The sequence below is a fragment of the Berkeleyomyces rouxiae genome (assembly GCF_048999995.1).
Source record: "Berkeleyomyces rouxiae strain 22BRR77 chromosome Unknown BrBRR77_ptg000003l, whole genome shotgun sequence".
Lineage (NCBI taxonomy): Eukaryota > Fungi > Ascomycota > Sordariomycetes > Microascales > Ceratocystidaceae > Berkeleyomyces > Berkeleyomyces rouxiae.
Window position 1 is genome coordinate 3,639,289 of NW_027396493.1, and position 18,619 is coordinate 3,657,907.

Consider the following 18,619-nt stretch of genomic DNA (forward strand, 5'->3'; position numbering starts at 1 on the left):
GCAGACGATTTTGATAACAATTTTCATGTAGTTAGTTACAGTTAGAAGACGCAACAGAAAAATACCAAAAAAACAATAAGCCCATGTAGAAAATCACTGAGTCCTAAACTTGCGGTTAAACTCCTCCACCGCCACCGCCACCATGCGATATAAAAAGGTGCGCCCACTCTCGTCCGTCACAGGAATAAATGGCCCGTTAGCACCGCCCTTGAAAACCACACTGATGCCCGTCCGCTCTTTACTAATGGTCTGGATCTCTTTTAATGGAATATCCCACTCGGAGTTGAGCTTACGGGCCCAGACAACTAGGATGCGAGAGAAGGTTACAAGCACGACCAGGTCTTCGCGTGGCAGCTCTAGATGCGCAATGTAGTTTTCGTCAAAGAATCGGCCATTGTCAACTTGCTTCAGCCAGTATTGACCCAGAGCCTCTCTTTCATTGAAGGGGCGCACTATTCCATCGGAAGGAATAAACCGTGGCTTGCGCACCTGCTCCAATTCGCTGCCGTCAAAAACAGTAGTCGTATTTCGAATACCCTCAGAAACGTTAGATGCTAAATCCAAGACGCCGATGGCTGGTTTTGTGGCAAAGCCGATGACACCCTTTCCAACGCCTTTGAGGAAGCCAAGAGCTCCTTCTTGCTCGGCACCCTCCCAGGGCTTCTTGGCCAGTCCACCAACACCAGATGCGACACTGGTGAGAAGTGAGTTGGCGCCAGCAGTAACGCCATAGAGGGCATGTTTAGGCCTGTTGCGCGCGCGCGTTATACGACGACGGTCTTGAAACTGTTTGTCTAGAGTTGCAAGGGCAAGACCCTTTGCTACACTGCCTGTAACCTTGCTGAAAGAATCACTGAAGCCATACACCGATTTCTTGATGAAGGATGTAGCGCCCTTTGCTAGGCCCAGTGTGAACTCTTCAGCGTTGTCGTTGAGAATGAGGCCCTGGTAGGGTTCGTAGAAAATGTCGGTGATTCCGGACGAAATATTGTTGAACAGGCCAACAGGATTACCCAAGAAGTCAGCGCTACCCAGAATCTTGTGCACTTGGTAGAGAGCCTCCTGTGTATAATGGCTAGTGACATTCTGTATAAGTACCGGAACAGATACACGAACATTCTCCAACAGCAAGGCATTAAAACGGATGGGGGCATCGTTCACATTGCCAATCGCCATGGTCATCATGTTGATGAAGAATGTAACCGGGTTGTGCGAGCCCATATCAGAAGTTGTGTTTACCACTTGTGTGCGCATGAATGATATGTTGAGTTGCATCGGTTGGATGTTGAGCACCTCAAAATATATATCATGGCCGGCTTGCTCCACTTTCGGCTGTGGAATATCCAGACTCTCCTCGCAGAGTTTGATGCTGTTGCTTGAAGGAACGACAGCCCAAGAAGAGTTATTACCAGAGATAAAAGAAAGACTGCTATCTGCAAAATCCATGATAGCATATAGAAAATCCTCGTCCAACTCGATTGTCATCTCCTGCAGGAGGACTGTCGCATACTTGACGTAAAGTAGACCATAAGACTCGTCTTTCAGCCGCGTAATCATCATGTGCAACGATGGATGGGCTTCAATCTCCTTGGTCTTCTTGGGAACAACACTGGGAAACAATAACATGGGGAAGACGCCACCATAAAGCTGGTTATCGATTTGTATCCATTTGATGCCCAGGCTGGCTGTTTGGTACATTAGTGACTCATGGTAGCGCAACTGAACGCCTCGGAAGGTGACATAGGCTAGCTCTTTGTGCGACGAGTTGATTAGCGATATTGCAACGCCAGATAAGTTCATGTGTGCACTAAAAGTGGTTCCATTTTCTTTATCACCGGTGTCGTGGTTGGAGTTAGCTGATCTTGTTGAGTTACGTGAGACTGAATCCCTGCGGCCATTGTGAGAGACGCCCTGTTTTTTGTATCTGGTTTTTGAAGGCTTGTAGTTGGAGAGAATGAGCGTTTGGGTGGGGCCATCAGCAGCAACGGATATGTCGATAACCTCTTGACTCCCATTAGGTAGACCATACTTCATGGGCAGCTGAGTGCCAATTTCTGAGAGCTGCACATGGCGTTCTAGGTTTCGCCTGCTTCCTGGTACACTGCCTTGGGCACAGATGATGACTTCTTTGCTGGCAGCAGCCGGAAAATCCCAAGCGTATGGCATCATGCTACGTGCTGGTAGACGATATTTGATAGGCTTCCAGCCAGACTGTATTTCAATTCCATCCTCATCAATATAAGGATTGGCCTGCCAAAAGGTAAACTCAGCAGAGCTCTCATTGCGCATGGAGAAGGGCCAATTACCTGTCTCATGAACTAAATGCACGAAAACAGTGGCGCCTTCAATGAGAATCTCTATGCGAATCAACTTCTGACCTTGGACATTTTTGCTAATCTTGATGTGATTTGTACCAAGATCAGAAAGGTTAAATGCAGATGACCAAGGGTTGTTGATACCAGGGAAAGATAAGCAAAGCTGCTTAGTGGGCGACTTGCTCATAAATCGCAAAGGCTCCAATAGTCGCGGCTTCAGTATCAAGAGGCCAGATGAGCTTGGCTCACGTGCCTGGAGATCCTCATCCAGTTTGTTGATGATGATAAAGCGCGGTGAGATGGTGACAATTTTAGTCAAACGATACTTGGCAATGCCACTTTCCACAGCCAAACCAATCGATATTTCCGTATTTTTAGAACTGGAGTCATTGGAAGGGAGTACAACCTCAGTGCTGCTACCGGCAGCATCAAAACTTTGCGGCTTGCTCCAATCCGATGTACCCAACTTCAGAAAAGCACGATTTCGATGATCATCGTTGTCGAAAGAGAACATTAATGGCTGGGCTTTCATATCCACATCCCGAAGATTCCTTGTGCTGCTGGCTAAAGGAAGTTGACCAGCTGCAACCTTAGCACTTTGCATGAAGCCACGCGCACGAATCAACAGCTCCATGCCAGTCTTGTTGAGAATAACATAGGGTGTGTATATGGTGACCTTGAAAGCACCTCCCCCGTCAGGTATCTTTTCGTACAGAAGATTAAGTGAAAGATTCAAGCCTTTGGAATCACGACAAATGAGGCGCCGTTCCTGGCTGAAGTCTTTTGAAGAGGCACCCGAGTTGATGATGGCGAAGTCACTCGGCTTGAACACACTATCTTGCATGTCAATGTTAAGTAGGAGTAAATGAGAAAGTTCGACGACATGAATAGGGCTCACGCCCCCTTTGCGCAAAAAGTTGCTCCAGTCACTTTGTGTAGTTTTGTCGTAGATCCGGTACTTGAAATCATGGGGGAGAAGATTCTCAAGTGTTATAGGAGGTGAGACCTTTATTGTCATGTACGGATAATTCCTATTTTAGATTGTCAGTAAATAATATCTTTGAAACAAAATAAGCCCCGAAACTGCTATAACTTACCGAACAAGTAGGTTTGTTTTGTCAAATTGGGCGGCCACTTGAAAGTAGAACGATTCTCCACCTTCACCCTTACACACAATGGTTCGTGTTGGTTTGGTTATCATGTCCCGCCAGCCAATAGCGGCAGTCGACCATTCATAGCCAAATCCCGAGTCTGGTCGGAGAAGCATTGACTTACTGTACGCCGCCCCGATCGGCGCAGGGGTTTTAGCTCCAGGAGCTATCTTTTCAATCTTGAGGAGATCTCCAGTGCCAACATCAAAGACGCCTATTTCCAGAGGGATCTGTGTGTTGTTCTCAAATACAAGGGGAGAACGAATAGTAACATACTTGACATAGTCGGGTTCAAGCACCACCTCCACCATAAGTCGGTGTAATACGTTCTCTACACGAGGCCGTAGTGCAAAAAGAAATTCCCCTTCACGATTAAGGGTAACATTGTGGATCGGATCGAAGCCACTTCCCTCTAATGTGATCTGTACAGCCGCGGAATGGTCATCAGAGGAGACCATTTCGCGCATTTTTTCCCATGGCTCAAAACTCCATGGTGTTTCTTCGCCATCATCCAAATGTGTCAAAATCGGCTCATCCTCTTCAATCGTTTTTTGCGAAGTCACAGTGATACCGAAACCAGTATAGTTGCGCAGTCGGTAAGGGGCTTCAGCGCCCCGCGGTTTTTCAACAGCCTGTTGATATCGAGACAAAATTCCCATCGATGCCATAGCCAATTGAACGGTGGCAGTTGTGATAGTAATATCAAATGTTTTCGAAGAATCCATCGAAATTACCAAGGTACCAGTTTCTGAAGCTCGCTCAATATCAATAGAGGTTCGCCAGGGCTCAATGAGAGGTTCCCAGGCCGACTTAGAGAAGTTGTACACATTAGCATACATCTCAATGGTGACACCAGCTTTGAGGTCCGTCGACCAGTTATCCACATGTGCTGTGAAGCCACCAAGAGCAGTGTCCAACATGGGCAATTCATGACCCTCTCCAATAAGAACCAAACGAACTTCACTGAACGTAGCACGCAGTTTCTCAACAGATCTTTGCCTGGGCTGTTCCGTCAAGTTCCTATCAGCCAAGGAGTCTTGGGAGGAAACTTGGCCCTGACTTTTGACAGAAGACAAACAATTCGGGGATGGCACAGTTTTCGAAGATAAACCTCCTGTACCATCTTCAATCACAGGTACTTCGTCATTAGAAGTTACACTGCCATTATTGTCATTTGATAACTCTGATGCTTTGGCAAGAATCTGGAGGATGAGGTGAATATCCCGGAACGAAAGGCGTAAAATGAGAGGGTCAACAGCAAGATCAATACTTGTCAGGCCGGGGGTCGAGTTCTCAATTGCCACTTGCACCGAGAAATCGTCCAATACTCGAAGTCGCGAAGAATCAAACCGGTCCATCTTACAAAGAAACATACTTATTTCAGAAATCTGGAATGTAGTAGAATTTTGTTTTGAGAGTAGGACTTGGCGAGTGCCAAGCACAATAGCCTCAGAGCTGGTAGTCAATGGATCAGCAATCAGAATGAGTTGAGAGTCGACAACGTTGACTCGGAATACAAAGTTTAAGATGTTCCTGTCATATGTAGTAATTTCCGAGTTCCCAATGGCCGGGTCAGCCAAAGTAGAGTTTGTGTTGTCACTTCCATGAATGACAGATTCCTTTGGGTCTCGTTGTGGATATTTTCCGACAATCTTGTCTTGAACATCGCCTGTAACGTCAGGTTTGGGCTGATTTCTTGAAGCTTGACAATTTCCTCTTGCATCAACGTCGACAGACGATGGTTGCAAGCTAACAGCCAAGAAATTATTCACAGCAAATAGATAGTCAAGAGAAAAAATCAGGCGGGGACTATCCAATGTGAGAACCAAGATCATGGTTCGATCGTTCCCCCCAGAAACTGACACGGTGGACATAAGCTGTTTCACCGCCTCAGACCGAGGGGACATGATTCGACGAAATTTGTTCTTATTTTGTGACCGGAGATCATGTATAATGAACGACTGAATTAACAGTTCGCCTTCCATTGAACTGTCAGACACCATCTTGAATTTGATCTCGCTTTCGTTCAAAGAAAAGCGAGATAAGGCAGTGGCATTGAGATCAACAACAGGAGAACCTCCCTGTGCAGCAATCAGATCAAGGCCAATTGTTTTCACACGAAAGATAAGGTCAAGGTGTACTCGAGAGGAAACGTCTGTGCGAAGTTCAGGACCAAGGCTAGTCAGTGGAGGCATTCCATGGCCATCCTTGGTAGAAAGTGCAATATCCTCATCTTCGTCAAGAGAATAATCACCTCTATGTATCAAAGGATTGGGTGTTGAGGTGGCAATAGCAGAGACAATAGAAATATCAGGGTCGTCCGAACGAGAAGAGGCAAAGACTGTAGGTACTGATCGTAATACCTCCAGCAGAAACTGTATCTGAAACTGTGTGAGGCGAAGGTTGAAGTCCGACATGCTACTCTCAATTTCAATGTCGGGTCTCAATGATTCAGGCTTTTGTTCCACGGAGGTCACCTTGAAGATAAGATCAACATGATCAATCATCTCTAGCTCTTCACTTCTACCGCCGGGATATTTCATATCAGACGTAAGGCGAATATTGCGAATACCAGCTTTGATAACAGTTGCAATATCTTCAAATGCCTCTTTATTATGAGTGACAAATCTGTTTTGGGCATAAATCTCTCCCAAGTAGGCCACCACCACATCGGGTTGCTCGTTGCTTTGTGCCCCCAGTCGCGGGAATGAAACAATAGGTGTTGAAATAACCATATCGTACTTCATGCGACTGTTGCTTTGCTGGATCTGCGTAGCCTGTGAAGCTGCAGCTTGCCGAGCAGCATTGTAAAGGGCCTGCATCTGGCCAAACTTGACAGCAAAGGCGACGATGTCTCGAAACGGCTCTTGAACAAACATGACCTTGATCGACCCGGCCCGAAAATATAACGATGAGTCATATCCAGGATAGGCGTTGATATTGTTGGAGTCGAAAGTTTCATATCGGAAGTCGGCAAGATCGTCGCCATGCACAGATATCAGCTGACGCATTGGAGAGTCGTTGGGAAAAGTCACACTGATGTCATCAACCAGACTGAAGTTTCCCAACTTGGTATGCAAGCGCATAACTGGGCCAACCATAAAAAGCCCCACATCAGCGTGATTCAAGGACAATGTGGCAAGCCTCACGCCATCATTATTGAGAATTAGACGGATACTTTTTAGTTCAGCTTTGATCTTGGTGGAAGGGGTTGGCCTGGCAAGAGGGGTGGGTGTGACAATCGTAGGTGATATACCACTGCCTAGATTAGCTTCACTGGGAAGAGACAACATGCTAAGACGACGCAATCTAGGTCGAGGTGATGGTCTCGCTTCAGAAGATACAGGATTATTATTATCCGAAAATGTCGTTAGTGTAAAGTCTAGAAGTGTCAACAAGGTCTTGCGCGTAACTATCAAGTTGATAGTTGAAACAGAGACTGAAAGGTTTGTTTCGATTCCTTCATATACTGATTTGAACTCAGGTGAGTCACGGCTAACTTTGGTGTATTTTATCTGCACCAAGCTTCTTTTTTGGAGAAGGTCTTCAGTATCACCAGAGAAAAGGATAGACTTGAACTCGGGGGGTGAGTCCTGAACAACAAAGTCATCAACAGTGACTGATCCGAGTGAGACCTGCGCTACCATGTCACAAGGGCGGTTGTAGAAAAGAATATTGAAGTCTTCCGCTGTCATTTCAACCAAAAGTTGATCAGGCTCCTGACCGGTTGGATCACTGCGACAAAGCGATCCCTTGAGGTAATCAATCTTGAAAGTGAACTGAAAATTGCGCTGTTGAAACTGAGATTGTTCGCTGGGCTCGCTAGAAAACTTGGTCTTGAATTCTGAAGAAGGGGATGGATTGTCGTTGTTTTCTATGTGAACGTCATCTTCCATAATCACAGGAGGAGGTACCGATAGGAATAAAGAAGGACGACGAGTTGACACGGAAAGCGGTTGCTCCAAGGCTGACATGAAAGATGATTGACTGCCCCTTCTAGAGCCAGATCGACTCTTTTGCTTAATATGCGAAACTGAAGCTCCACTGGCACCGTTTTCCAGTCTTGGGATAGCGACATCGATTGCTCTCATGAGTGTCTTGTACTTTTGGTCAGATAGGGTGGCATGTAGCATGGGCAAATGGCCATGAACCTTTATCCGAGTCAAGTTGGGAGCCTTAGGGAGTATTGAAATCTCAACAGTCAAGTCAATATTGATACGGTCGACAATATGCAGCTTGAGAAAATCAGACTCGTTTGCCAGCTGCTGTTTTGCAATATCAATTGAAGGGCCAATCAGAACTTGTGTCGAAGAGAGCTTGACAGAGAAGCGATCGTACATTGCTGACTCCAGGCGCTTCAAATCTTCATCGGTATAAACCTGACGCTGTTTAGCTTGAATAAAGTTTTTCATCTCTTTGTCCGCCAGCTCAGAAGCAACGTTGACATGTCCAGCATCCACAATGAGACACTGTGAGCTTTCAGTTGTGACACTAAGTGGAATAATTATCAAAGGAGCCTGTAAGTCCAAGTTGGCGTTGATAGCCTTGTGTTCCTCAAGAGCATATTCGAGGCTGGCTCTAGTCTGTTCACGGAAGGTCACGACTGTGGCTCCAGCAGACTCCATTAGGGCATTTATCGATTCCATGTGACGCTCGGGAGGCCTGAAGAACTCAGAAATACCCACAACAAAATGAGGATTCCAGATGATCTCCAATGGCTTGAGCTTCATCACAAGTGCTATGTCACCCTCACGTTCGATCGGGTTATTCTCAAGCTCTATATAGAATAAGGGGCCGTTCGGCTTGCTACTTTCCATAGCAGGATTGTCCGAATGAAATGGGAGAGCATCCTTGACTCGAACAATCTCTGGATAAAGCGAGTGAGGAGTCGTACTGTCATTAACACGGAACCCACCGAGAGTCACCTGTGCTAAAAACGAATCCACACGCTGTAACATGCAGGCTTTGAAAGCATCGAAGTGCAAACTCATCAGCTCTTCAAACTTGCCCTGGCGCTTCCTACGTAAAGTGAAACTACCTGTTCGTAGAGAAGATTCAACTTTTAGCTTGATAGAGTCTCGTGGAACATCAATGGTCTCTGCCAAAGCTGTTCTTTCGTTCCAGTCAATAGCATCGTAAAGCTCTTGTCGTTGTTCCTCGGTAATGTGTGTGTTCTCTGAGGGCCCTTGGTCTTGTTCTTCTTGCTGCTGTTGTGCCTCGTCGGATGGTTTAGACCCCCAGACCCACGACATCCAACCACGTTGTTGCTGTTGATTATGGCTTGAATGTGCCGATACGCTTGATCGCTGAGTTTCAGACGCCAAAGTTCGCTCCTTGCGCATTTGATTACGGGCCAAAGACCGCCAAAATCGCAGGTCTTCATATCCAAGCTTTGTTTCCAACTTTTGAAAAGTCTCTTCTTCCTCGAATTCAAGCAAAGCTCCCTGTTTAGCCTTCTTAAATAGCTCGATGTATCTAAGGCGATCGTCGCGACGCTCTTTGAAAAATTCCCAGGACCACTTGCGATTCCTCTCGTGAATTTTGGTTAACACTGCATTTCCAGCAAAGCGGAACCAAGAAAGTGGATCTTGCTTCACAGAAACCTTGGGTTGATAACGGAGGTACTCTTGATGTCTGAAAAAATGATGAAACAAATCGACCAACATCAGCCCATCGCGATATTGTTCATCGTCAAGAACTAGGCCAATCTCGTCGAATAGCAAGTCGGCATGAAAGCGCGGTACACGGCGATTGCCAGTCTTGTCTAATTGCAGTTTTGCCTGGCCAGATACGGGGCGGAGAATGTATTGGTGGTTGAGACGAGCTTCATTTTCGTGGTTCGCGATCATGAGCTTACACTTTTCAACAAAGGTAAGGTGAGGCAGAAGCTCATCTTCAGCGGTGTTGAAGTCACGACCAGTCCCAAGCAGCTCTGTGTCTGTATTCCAATACACAGTGAGGGCCTCTAGGGATGCAAGCTTATGGGTTGTGTCGTGGGAGTCTTCCATGAACATGGGCTTCCAACTTCCATCAGTAGTGACAGCGCTGAACTCTTGAAGAGTAATTCCAAGGGCAAACGGATGGTTTGGAGCTGATACAGAGTCCTCGTATCGAATGTGGATATTCTTGATTTGTACTTGAACATTGTCCATGATCTTCGTGATTAAACTTTGAGTAAAGCTTTGAGTCTTATGTTCCTCTTCTTGGCTGAGGCCTTCACGGTTCCGTTCTTGTAGCATTTCAGCAGAGTCAAGGCGTTCCATTTTCAGTCTCAGCTGTCTTCTATCCTCTTCATCGGGATCATAGTTAGACTGCTCCTTGGGGGAGGCGAGCAAGAAAACATCCTCGACGAGAACCTTGACAGGAGCACCACGAAGATTGGACCATGGAATTACCAACGTAAGTTCGCCTAAATGGCCGGCAAATACGTTGATTGGCAGCTTGAGCTGATCGAGAGCTTCTCTTCGGAGCTCAAGATCACGAAGCTTGACATCACCAGACCAGATTCCAACTTTAAGCTGACCAGGATCGAAGTTCTTGACATACATGCCAAGGAACCGGTTCAAAATACCGGCCACAAGACCCTCGAGCATGGCTGCGGTAGAGTCCCGGAAATCCGGCGCCTTGTGCGCGATTTACTCAACGTTTATGTCTGCGTTTCGGTTCGGATCTTGGTAGCGGCGGGGTCTTATTTTTGCGCAACTTGGGCGTAGATCAACATAGAAGAGAGTATAGATGGAAGATGTAGCAAAAAAAGAGTCAAGGCAGTTTTTTAGGCTTCCAAATCTGCTAAGTAATTTGTACGAGAAGATCAGTAGCTATACAAATTTGCAATGCCCAATGAGCTTTGTTTGCCATCGCCAACCGAGGCTAGGATACGAAAGCAGACATGACGTACCTGATAGTAGTAGCCTTATGGAAATTCACCTCAAGTGATGAACTCCAAGAAAGCCCGCGAATGACAACGAGTGGAGTGTGATTTTTGTATGCTGTATGCTGTGCACAAGTTGATATAGTTTGATGTCTGAATCGATGGTCTCCAAGACGAATGTTACTGTCAATAGCTTTGATAGTTTTGGGGGTTTGTACTTGCAACAAAGTCATGATCCCGGGGCTCCATATTTCTGGAGGCGGATTATGACTCGCGGAGATGTTTTCAACTAGGGCCACAAGTACGTGGCATGCATGCATCTACATGTGCTTCCTTCTAACCCATTTCTAACCCTAACAGTGTTGAAATTGGAGAACTCTGATGACACAAAAGAGTCTTGCGGAGGGGAAAATCAACGACTATTTGTACAGTTGGTAAACCATGTGGTGAAGTAATTGGCTACATACAAATACAATATGACCGGAAGTGACCGGACAACCGGAGGCAAGATTTGCCAATGACCCAGGTTCTATGTAGTTAAGCATCAAGAAAGGTGAAAGTCACATTAGGTAGCTGTGGAACTTCTGTGGAACCTGAAGTTTCAAACTACAAGCCAGCCTCGTGGGATGTTCTATTCTGAAATAGTTACTGGCCATGTATGTAGACATGCTGTCGTGTTGTGATGCGAGTGCCTTTTTTATGCTAAAGTGTGTGGAGTACACCACTCTAACAAAAGTCAATAATATCAGTGTTTAATAGCAGGACTCACTGTTGTCCTGTACGGAGAAGTATCCGGAACATCACAAGTTCAGAGAGTTCAGAGAAAGTGAATGTATTCAATGAAGGGGGAAGAGAGACGAACGATTATCGATACCTTCTAAGTCTAGATACTACGGTAGAGAGAAGAATAGCAAACCTTTTATGTCCAGAAGTCCATCAGTATCTTGCACCTCAAGCAAGTAGTAATCAGAAGAGATTTCCAGCTGGCGTTAGTGTCAATCTCAACAAAGGAAAAGTTATGTGATACATCAACCCCGGAAAAGGGGAAACCCCGGTCGGAACTGAGGAGCGGAAGGGGACTTAAGCAGCGCTATCCTGGCTGGGCTTTTTCTCCTACCGTCCGCCAAAACAAGGCTACAGGCTACAGGCTACGGGCATATATCTACGAAGAATTTCGTTTCCTCGACAAACCTGCGGAAGTCATGTGCGCCCTGCTTCGTGGATAAGGCATCGTCGATCGTCGAGTGCATGGGCCTCCTGGTGAAGACCTTCGACAGACGTTTGCCTTTCCAACAGAAGAAGAAGTGGAGGGGGTCTTTGCGTTTCCCACATGAGCAAGTGGCTTTGAAGTTGGCGTGGTTCATACGCTCGTGGTATTCTTCAAAGTCCCCGTGGTGGGAACGAGCAGCGAGCAGCCAACCAAGAGTCCTTCTGGGCATTGTCAGTTCGAATGGGGCCTTCAGGGCCGCCGTGAGCCCGAGGTCCTTGTATGACGTGGGGGCTGATGTCATGTGGTAATATACGCATAGTATGTATTGAGGGTTAAGTTCTACATAGCGTTGCTCTGATCTCCAATTTCCCTATCCCATGTGGAGCCTTGCGCCACATGGGAGTATAGTTGTTCCGGCAGCGCTCCACATAGTGGGGCGGTTACCCTTTCGGGCAGAATATACTACGACCTAAAATGTTGATGCATCCAGACAACCCTAAAGGAATCACCACCCTTGAGGGATAAGCTGAATGGAGCACCTGACTAATGGATGGGCGGGAGTCACGTGCCTCCCCTCATAGACTTTAAAAATAAATAAATAAATAAAAAATAAATCGGTCACTTGAACCTGAGCGTTTGGAGTAGAGGTCAGTCGGCCGTTTGGGTCACGGGTCCAAACACTAACGTCACGATTCCGGCTAACAGCTGAACATCCACTACTTGCACAAGCTCCGAAAGATCAGAACTCTTTCTACTTGCTCCGGAGAAGCACAACTCTCCATGAACATAAAAGGTTCAGTGTTCCCTATATCATTTGTAGCTAGTTTTCCTTCTAGACAATCGTCTTCATCTTCCTCTCTATTGAATACAAGAACAATACTTTCTACCACAGATCTTTGCGCGCACTTAATTCTGTTACCAATTGATATTGTCTGAAGTTCCGGAATCAAACTTCTTCCGTCAAAGGACTTCAGTAAGTCCTCACAATCACAGTACTGAAAGTAAATCAAGTAGCGTCTATATTTTAACGCAGCATTCTGATCACATGAATCTAAACCTCCACCTTCTAGAAGGACTGGATAGTTGATAGATGTTGAAGTGGATCAAAACCCGTTGTTGATCGACATCGGCCCACCCTGGATTGACTTTGGACTCCTGTCTTCAAGTTTTGTACGATGGGTATGTGCACTCTGAGAAGGTGCTTAGTTAGCTGGCGTCAGACTGTATTGACACTTGTTAGGCATCGCTTGGCCTGTTATTTAATTGTGTGACTAACCGTATTCCACCCCACATTTCCGAAGTGTACTCCAACTATGTTTTCGTCCATCCCTGAGGATGGTATTCCCTAGTCTAGCGCCTCACCACTTTATTGCAAACTTTCAAAAAAAACATCTACAAAAACATGAAGACGCCGTTTTTTTGGTAATATATCAACAACAAACAACTTTAGACATTTTATTCTTCTCGGACTCTCTGTGCCTGCTCTCTAGCTTCCCAACAAGCTCGTCTTTGTTGCAACTTGGCCTCTCTACTTGCCAGTCTCTCCGCTCCCTTAAAGACCCTCTCATGAGCCTTGACCGCGCACTCTGCTTCATCCAGCTCGAGGTTATTGACCATGCTACGCGCATCTTCGACATTTAGAGCACCCCCTGATCTCAGATGGTAGTTATGAGCCAAATGGTCAAGATTACGCCGGACTTTGGTCGCTTCCCTCTTCTTGAAATCATGCTCAACCCGTTTGGCGTAGAGGGCTGAATTGACGGACCCTTTTTCAACCTGAGCGAACATGTCGAAGAAAGAAGGAGTTACAATCATATCTTTCATTTCATCCTTCATTTTGTCGAATAATACCGTAAACTGACGTCTCGTCCGAGGTGTGGAGAAAGGTGAATGGGGGCTTACATGTCCATTGTGTGAAGGTGGCGTGCTTGGTCTTTCCGGAGATGGTGATCTTGCGGGGGGCTTTGACGAAACGACCAAGGGATTTAGAGGAACAATCCCTGATTTTCTGAAGGCTGATTTGACTACTTCGGACCGAAGTGCTTTCTTTCTCGTCTGCTTAGAGCAATTTCGAGGCTTCCGAGATCTAGTTATAGCGCTAATGATGTCATTGTGCTTTCAACTAATCCCTGATGATGTTAAGTTCTTTAGGTTTGGCAGAAACATGAACAGTTACGACGCGATGAAGTATCCGATGTATAAGTCGTGATGTTTTTTTTTGAAAGTTGTGCAATAAAGTGGTAAGGGCGCTAGACTAGGGAATACCATCCTCAGGGATGGACGAAAACATCGTTGGAGTGCACTTTGGAAAAATGGGGTGGAATATGGTTACATATAGTTAGTGGTGATTTGACGTGTAGTTATTCCCCCTAGCTGATGTACATACATACATACAAATAAGCGCACACCATTTTATGTCCATTGTACATGGGGAGAGTCATTCAATGTGGAAAGTAACCCAAAATAGACCAAAAAAAACTAAGATCAACGCAGAAATATCTGGCTTTTAAGGCTGACCATAGTTCATGTTGGACCGAACTTTTTCGACTAAAGAACATGCGGAGATTTGGATACAGGCGCATACACTTGGCGTAGGACGGGGAACGGGTATCCAGGATGCTCAGGAGACATATAAGCACACAACTAACATATGTCCCAGGTATTGTTTGGAGTTTGTTATGCGCCAAGACTGATGTGGAGGCTCGAACGCCATGAACCATAGAACATTGCTTTAATTTCAAAAAGAATAGGCTGGAAAGCTTTGAGATTTGCAACTAGTTAGCCCATTGACAGATACTACAGTACTATCGTGAATGGCTGGCGCAGGACAAATACAGAAGAATGGAGGCACATTGTTCAAGAGAACAAGCCACAATCACGCTAAAATCGACCGTTCAGAGCTTTTTTTTCTGCCTTCGACTTTTTGCTTAGTTACAACCAACCATCTTGGATTAAATACATTAGGTATCGGGATACTAACTTGAGACTGCAATTTTCATCAAGCCATGTCGGCCTACACACATGTACATACATATAATCTGGTAGTTACGTGAGTTGACAAGGGAGTTTTGTTGTCCCGGAAATCATCCGCGGACAACGTCCCTGGTTAATGAGTGGACTAATACTTGTAGGGTACATGGGTGGACATACAGGCTGAAAAGAGAAAACTTGCAGGGCTAGGCAGTCAGGCAAGGAGATCTGTAGTGCTTACACATTTCTACATGTTCTAGTTAGGCGAACACATAGCTACATAGTTTGTTGGCAGTGAAGATCCTCCTGCAATGACTTGAGATGATTTCCCAGATTTCTCTGCCAAAACAAGGTCTTGTGTGACAATTGGGTTTCCAGAAAGACAACCTTAGATAGGAGCTCACAAGTTAGACTCATTTTTAGATACTGAACGCCTTCTAATGCTTCAAAGGATGGTGAGACAGAGCGCAAGGAGTACACACAATGTATAAGTTCTACCGAAAAGCCTTTGCTTTATTTCAAGGATTTGAAAGGTCATGGGAATAGTGATTGCATTTATGAATGTTATTCTTTAGGTGAGCAAGATAAACACAAGAATTGACAAAAGGAAATTTCTGGTTGAACTTTGTCGATATTGCGAGGAGCTCTAATTCCCGAATATTGCCAAGCGGGCGGTAGGTGACCCAGGCCAGTGCTTAGGAGGCGGCAGGTGAGACTGCCAAGATGTTGCTTTTGAGGGATGAGTTTGTGAAATGGCCGGAGGTTAGACAGGAAGGACGGACGAACGTGAGAGACGTCGCAATAGTTACGTGTAGCTAGCTGTACATTACAGTGCCAAGATAACCAATTTATAGGGGTTTCAGCCCAGAACATTCCATCTTGGATACTGAGACATTTGTTTGCTTTGAACATTTCGCATCCTGGTCATCTAACAGGGGTATGATGCAAGAGTCAACACAAACCCTAATCGTCCTGGGCTGAAGGGTAAGATGAGGTCTATCTAGCTACAACAGGCACAAGACTAGGCGGGTTTCTTCTTCAGATTTAGGTTGGTTAACTGGTACACAAAAATCTCGAAACATTTGGTAGAGTTGAATGAATTGGACAGGTATATTTAGCCACACATATTGCCAGGTTTAATGGGTAGACCGTGTCTATAGTTACGTATGTATGTATGTCCTGAGATGGGATTGGCTACAGGACATGAAACAGAGGCGGTTTTGACCGGTGTTCTATCCCATGTAAAACATACAGGCGTTTCCTGCCCCAGATGATAGACATGGCATGGCAGGGTCTGTGTTGACAACCTTGAAGCGCATGAAGTACACAACTACACTTGTATGGATGTACATGGTCACATAGCTATCAGCAGCTAATTTCTAGAACTGACAACATGTATGTATGTACACAGACTGAAATTTTCGCGGGGATAGGAAATGGGAACCACGGATTATCTCTCGACAATGGTGCATCCGTTCAAGCCGTGGAAAACGGAAATATTTTGACGAACCGCCATTGTGCCTGTGCCTGCGCAAGTACTGCTTGCACAAGCTACGCAAGGCAAATAATCAATAAAGCCCAAGCGAACAGGAGACGAAGCCTAGCTGAAAACAAGTCGATAAAACGAGTTTTCATAGTTAGTTGCAGGCACTGGCAAAAAGAAAAGAATGGGCCGAAAGAAAATAGGGGACTGCCGGGGATGGGATAGAAGGAAGGCTGGATTGCAAGTCTAGTCAATAGTGCATGTGTAGTTGATACAAGTACCAATTAGCTGAGCTGATGACGGTCAATAGAGAGGCATAAGTAGCCTCCTATCAGAGCAACTAATAGCCATAGTGTCTCGTAGCGAGCATACTAGCGACAGTTCCTACGACACAGAAAATAAATAAACCACCGATAGAAGCGAGCGGATAAACACTCGCTGACAAGAGAAAGCGAGTATCTTCTATGGGATAGCAGGGTTGAGCTTTTAAGAACGAGATTAGATGCTGACTCAAGATCTGATAGTTGCATGACGAGTCAACTAGTTAGTTTCTTAATTACTTGGGTTTCTCAACCTGCGTGTGTATGTTGTGCATATGTACTACATATGTAGCTAACTAGTTAGCTTACTAACCACATGTTTGTAATTAGCAACTAGATAGTAGGGTGCTCGAGAAAACGATCCATCTTACGAAACTGGGCTAAACTGACAACGAGCCCCTGGAACCCACTCAACTTCCCAACGCCAGTCTAGTATAAAGATGGCCTTCTCTTACGTGGACAGGCCTTTAGTTGGTTGAAAAGTATAGAAATTCAGTCATAACTAGACATGTTGAAGCTGTTTTTGTTGGTGGATTGTTGGATCGTTCGTTTTAACTATCTAGCCACTCACCCACTGCGTGCATATCCTGCCAAACTCTAACAAGACGGATGACGGGGTCCTCTATACTCCATCTCCATGGCTCGTCATCTAGCAAGGCTTGCAAGTACTAAGACTCTAGCGAAATTAAAGGATTAGTGCAACAGTGAGTTTGTTACATATAACTATTTGCGAATACTAGCTTTCTTGACTTGCCCAATCCATCGGAAAGACTGAGTCGAGAACAGCTACGCGGCACAGGCCTTGTATCAACATCAGCCAAGAAAAACAGACCCTTCGATCGGTTCATAAGGATTATATGTTGGGATAAAGCATAGGCTAAAACTTGACTATCGTGGGAAATAAATATCGAGGCTGCCGACCTCTTGGTCTAACAAATCTTCTTGATTCATCTCTGCACCTTCACACTCACTCTCTCTCTCTATCTCCCAGCGGGACCAAAGCAACTTCCATTCATTCTTTACCACGTCTATCTTGTCGGCCGGCCGTCTCACTCGTTATACATTCTTTTATCAATCTATTCAGTTCTACGAACAATCACCACCTTCGTTTTATATCTATTTGCTTTGGCTTCCGTTTGGTATCAATATCCTCCAACCTCCCAATCCTATCATCATGAAGTTCACTATCGCGCTAGTCGCTCTTATCAAGGCCGTTTCGGCCATCAGCGTCAGCGGTGCTGCCGAGGGTTTCGCCAAGGGCGTTACTGGTGGTGGCTCTGGTAAAACCGTCTACCCCACCACCAACGATGAGCTGGTCAAGTACCTTGGCTCCTCGGATTCTCTGAACATTGTTCTTACCAAGACCTTTGACTTCACTGACTCCGAGGGTACCGTCACTGGTTCGGGCTGTGCTCCTTGGGGAACTGGCTCGGCTTGCCAGGTTGCCATTAACAAGAATGACTGGTGCACCAACTACCAGCCCGATGCCCCCACAGTCTCGGTGACTTATAAAAAGGCTGGTCTTCTGGGTATCACTGTTGGCTCTAACAAGTCTATCATTGGCCAGGGTACCAGCGGTGTCATCAAGGGCAAGGGTCTGCGCATTGTTAAGCAGAAGAACGTTATTATTCAGAACGTTCATATCACTGGCCTGAACCCCAAGTACGTCTGGGGTGGCGATGCCATCACCCTGAACGGTGCCGACATGGTTTGGATCGACCATGTCAAGACCTCGCTTATCGGCCGTCAGCACATCGTGCTGGGCAACGACGCCTCTAACCGCGTCACCATCTCCAACAGCGAGATTGACGGCCAGACCTCTTGGTCTTCTACCTGCAATGGCTACCACTACTGGGGCCTGTATTTCACTGGCTCCAGCGACCTGATCACCCTGAAGAACAACTACATTCACCACACCTCTGGCCGTGCTCCCAAGGTCGCTGGTAACACTCTTCTGCATGCTGTCAACAACTACTGGTACGCCAACTCTGGCCAGGCTTTTGAGGCCGATTCCGGCTCCAACATTCTGATTGAGGGCAATGTTTTCGACAACGTCAAAACTATTGCCAAGGTCAGCTCGGGCAAGATTTTCTCGTCTCCCGACTCCACTAGCAACAAGGCCTGCAGCTCTGCCCTTGGTCGTGTGTGCCAGGCTAACACCTACACCTCATCTGGCTCTTTGACTACTAAGGACACTAGCTTCCTGAGCAAGTTCGGCGGCAAGAACATTGCCTCGGCTGCTGCTGCTTCTACTGTATCCTCTGTCAAGTCCTCTGCTGGCTTTGGCAAGATCTACTAA

The 18,619-nt window shown here is 46.0% G+C and overlaps 2 protein-coding genes across 2 annotated transcripts; one reads left to right on the forward strand and one right to left on the reverse strand.

Annotated features, from left to right (window-relative positions):
• Positions 1 to 93: 93 nt before the first annotated feature.
• Positions 94 to 10,059, reverse strand: BROUX77_004185 (uncharacterized protein; the record flags this gene model as incomplete). Its single annotated transcript, XM_073748919.1, has 2 exons — positions 94 to 3,346; positions 3,413 to 10,059. 2 exons carry the CDS (start codon positions 10,057 to 10,059, stop codon positions 94 to 96), a joined length of 9,900 nt encoding a protein of 3,299 aa, XP_073606610.1.
• A 7,435-nt stretch (positions 10,060 to 17,494) lies between these two features.
• BROUX77_004186 (uncharacterized protein) lies at positions 17,495 to 18,619 on the forward strand (the record flags this gene model as incomplete). Its single annotated transcript, XM_073748920.1, has 1 exon — positions 17,495 to 18,619. One exon carries the CDS (start codon positions 17,495 to 17,497, stop codon positions 18,617 to 18,619), a length of 1,125 nt encoding a protein of 374 aa, XP_073606611.1.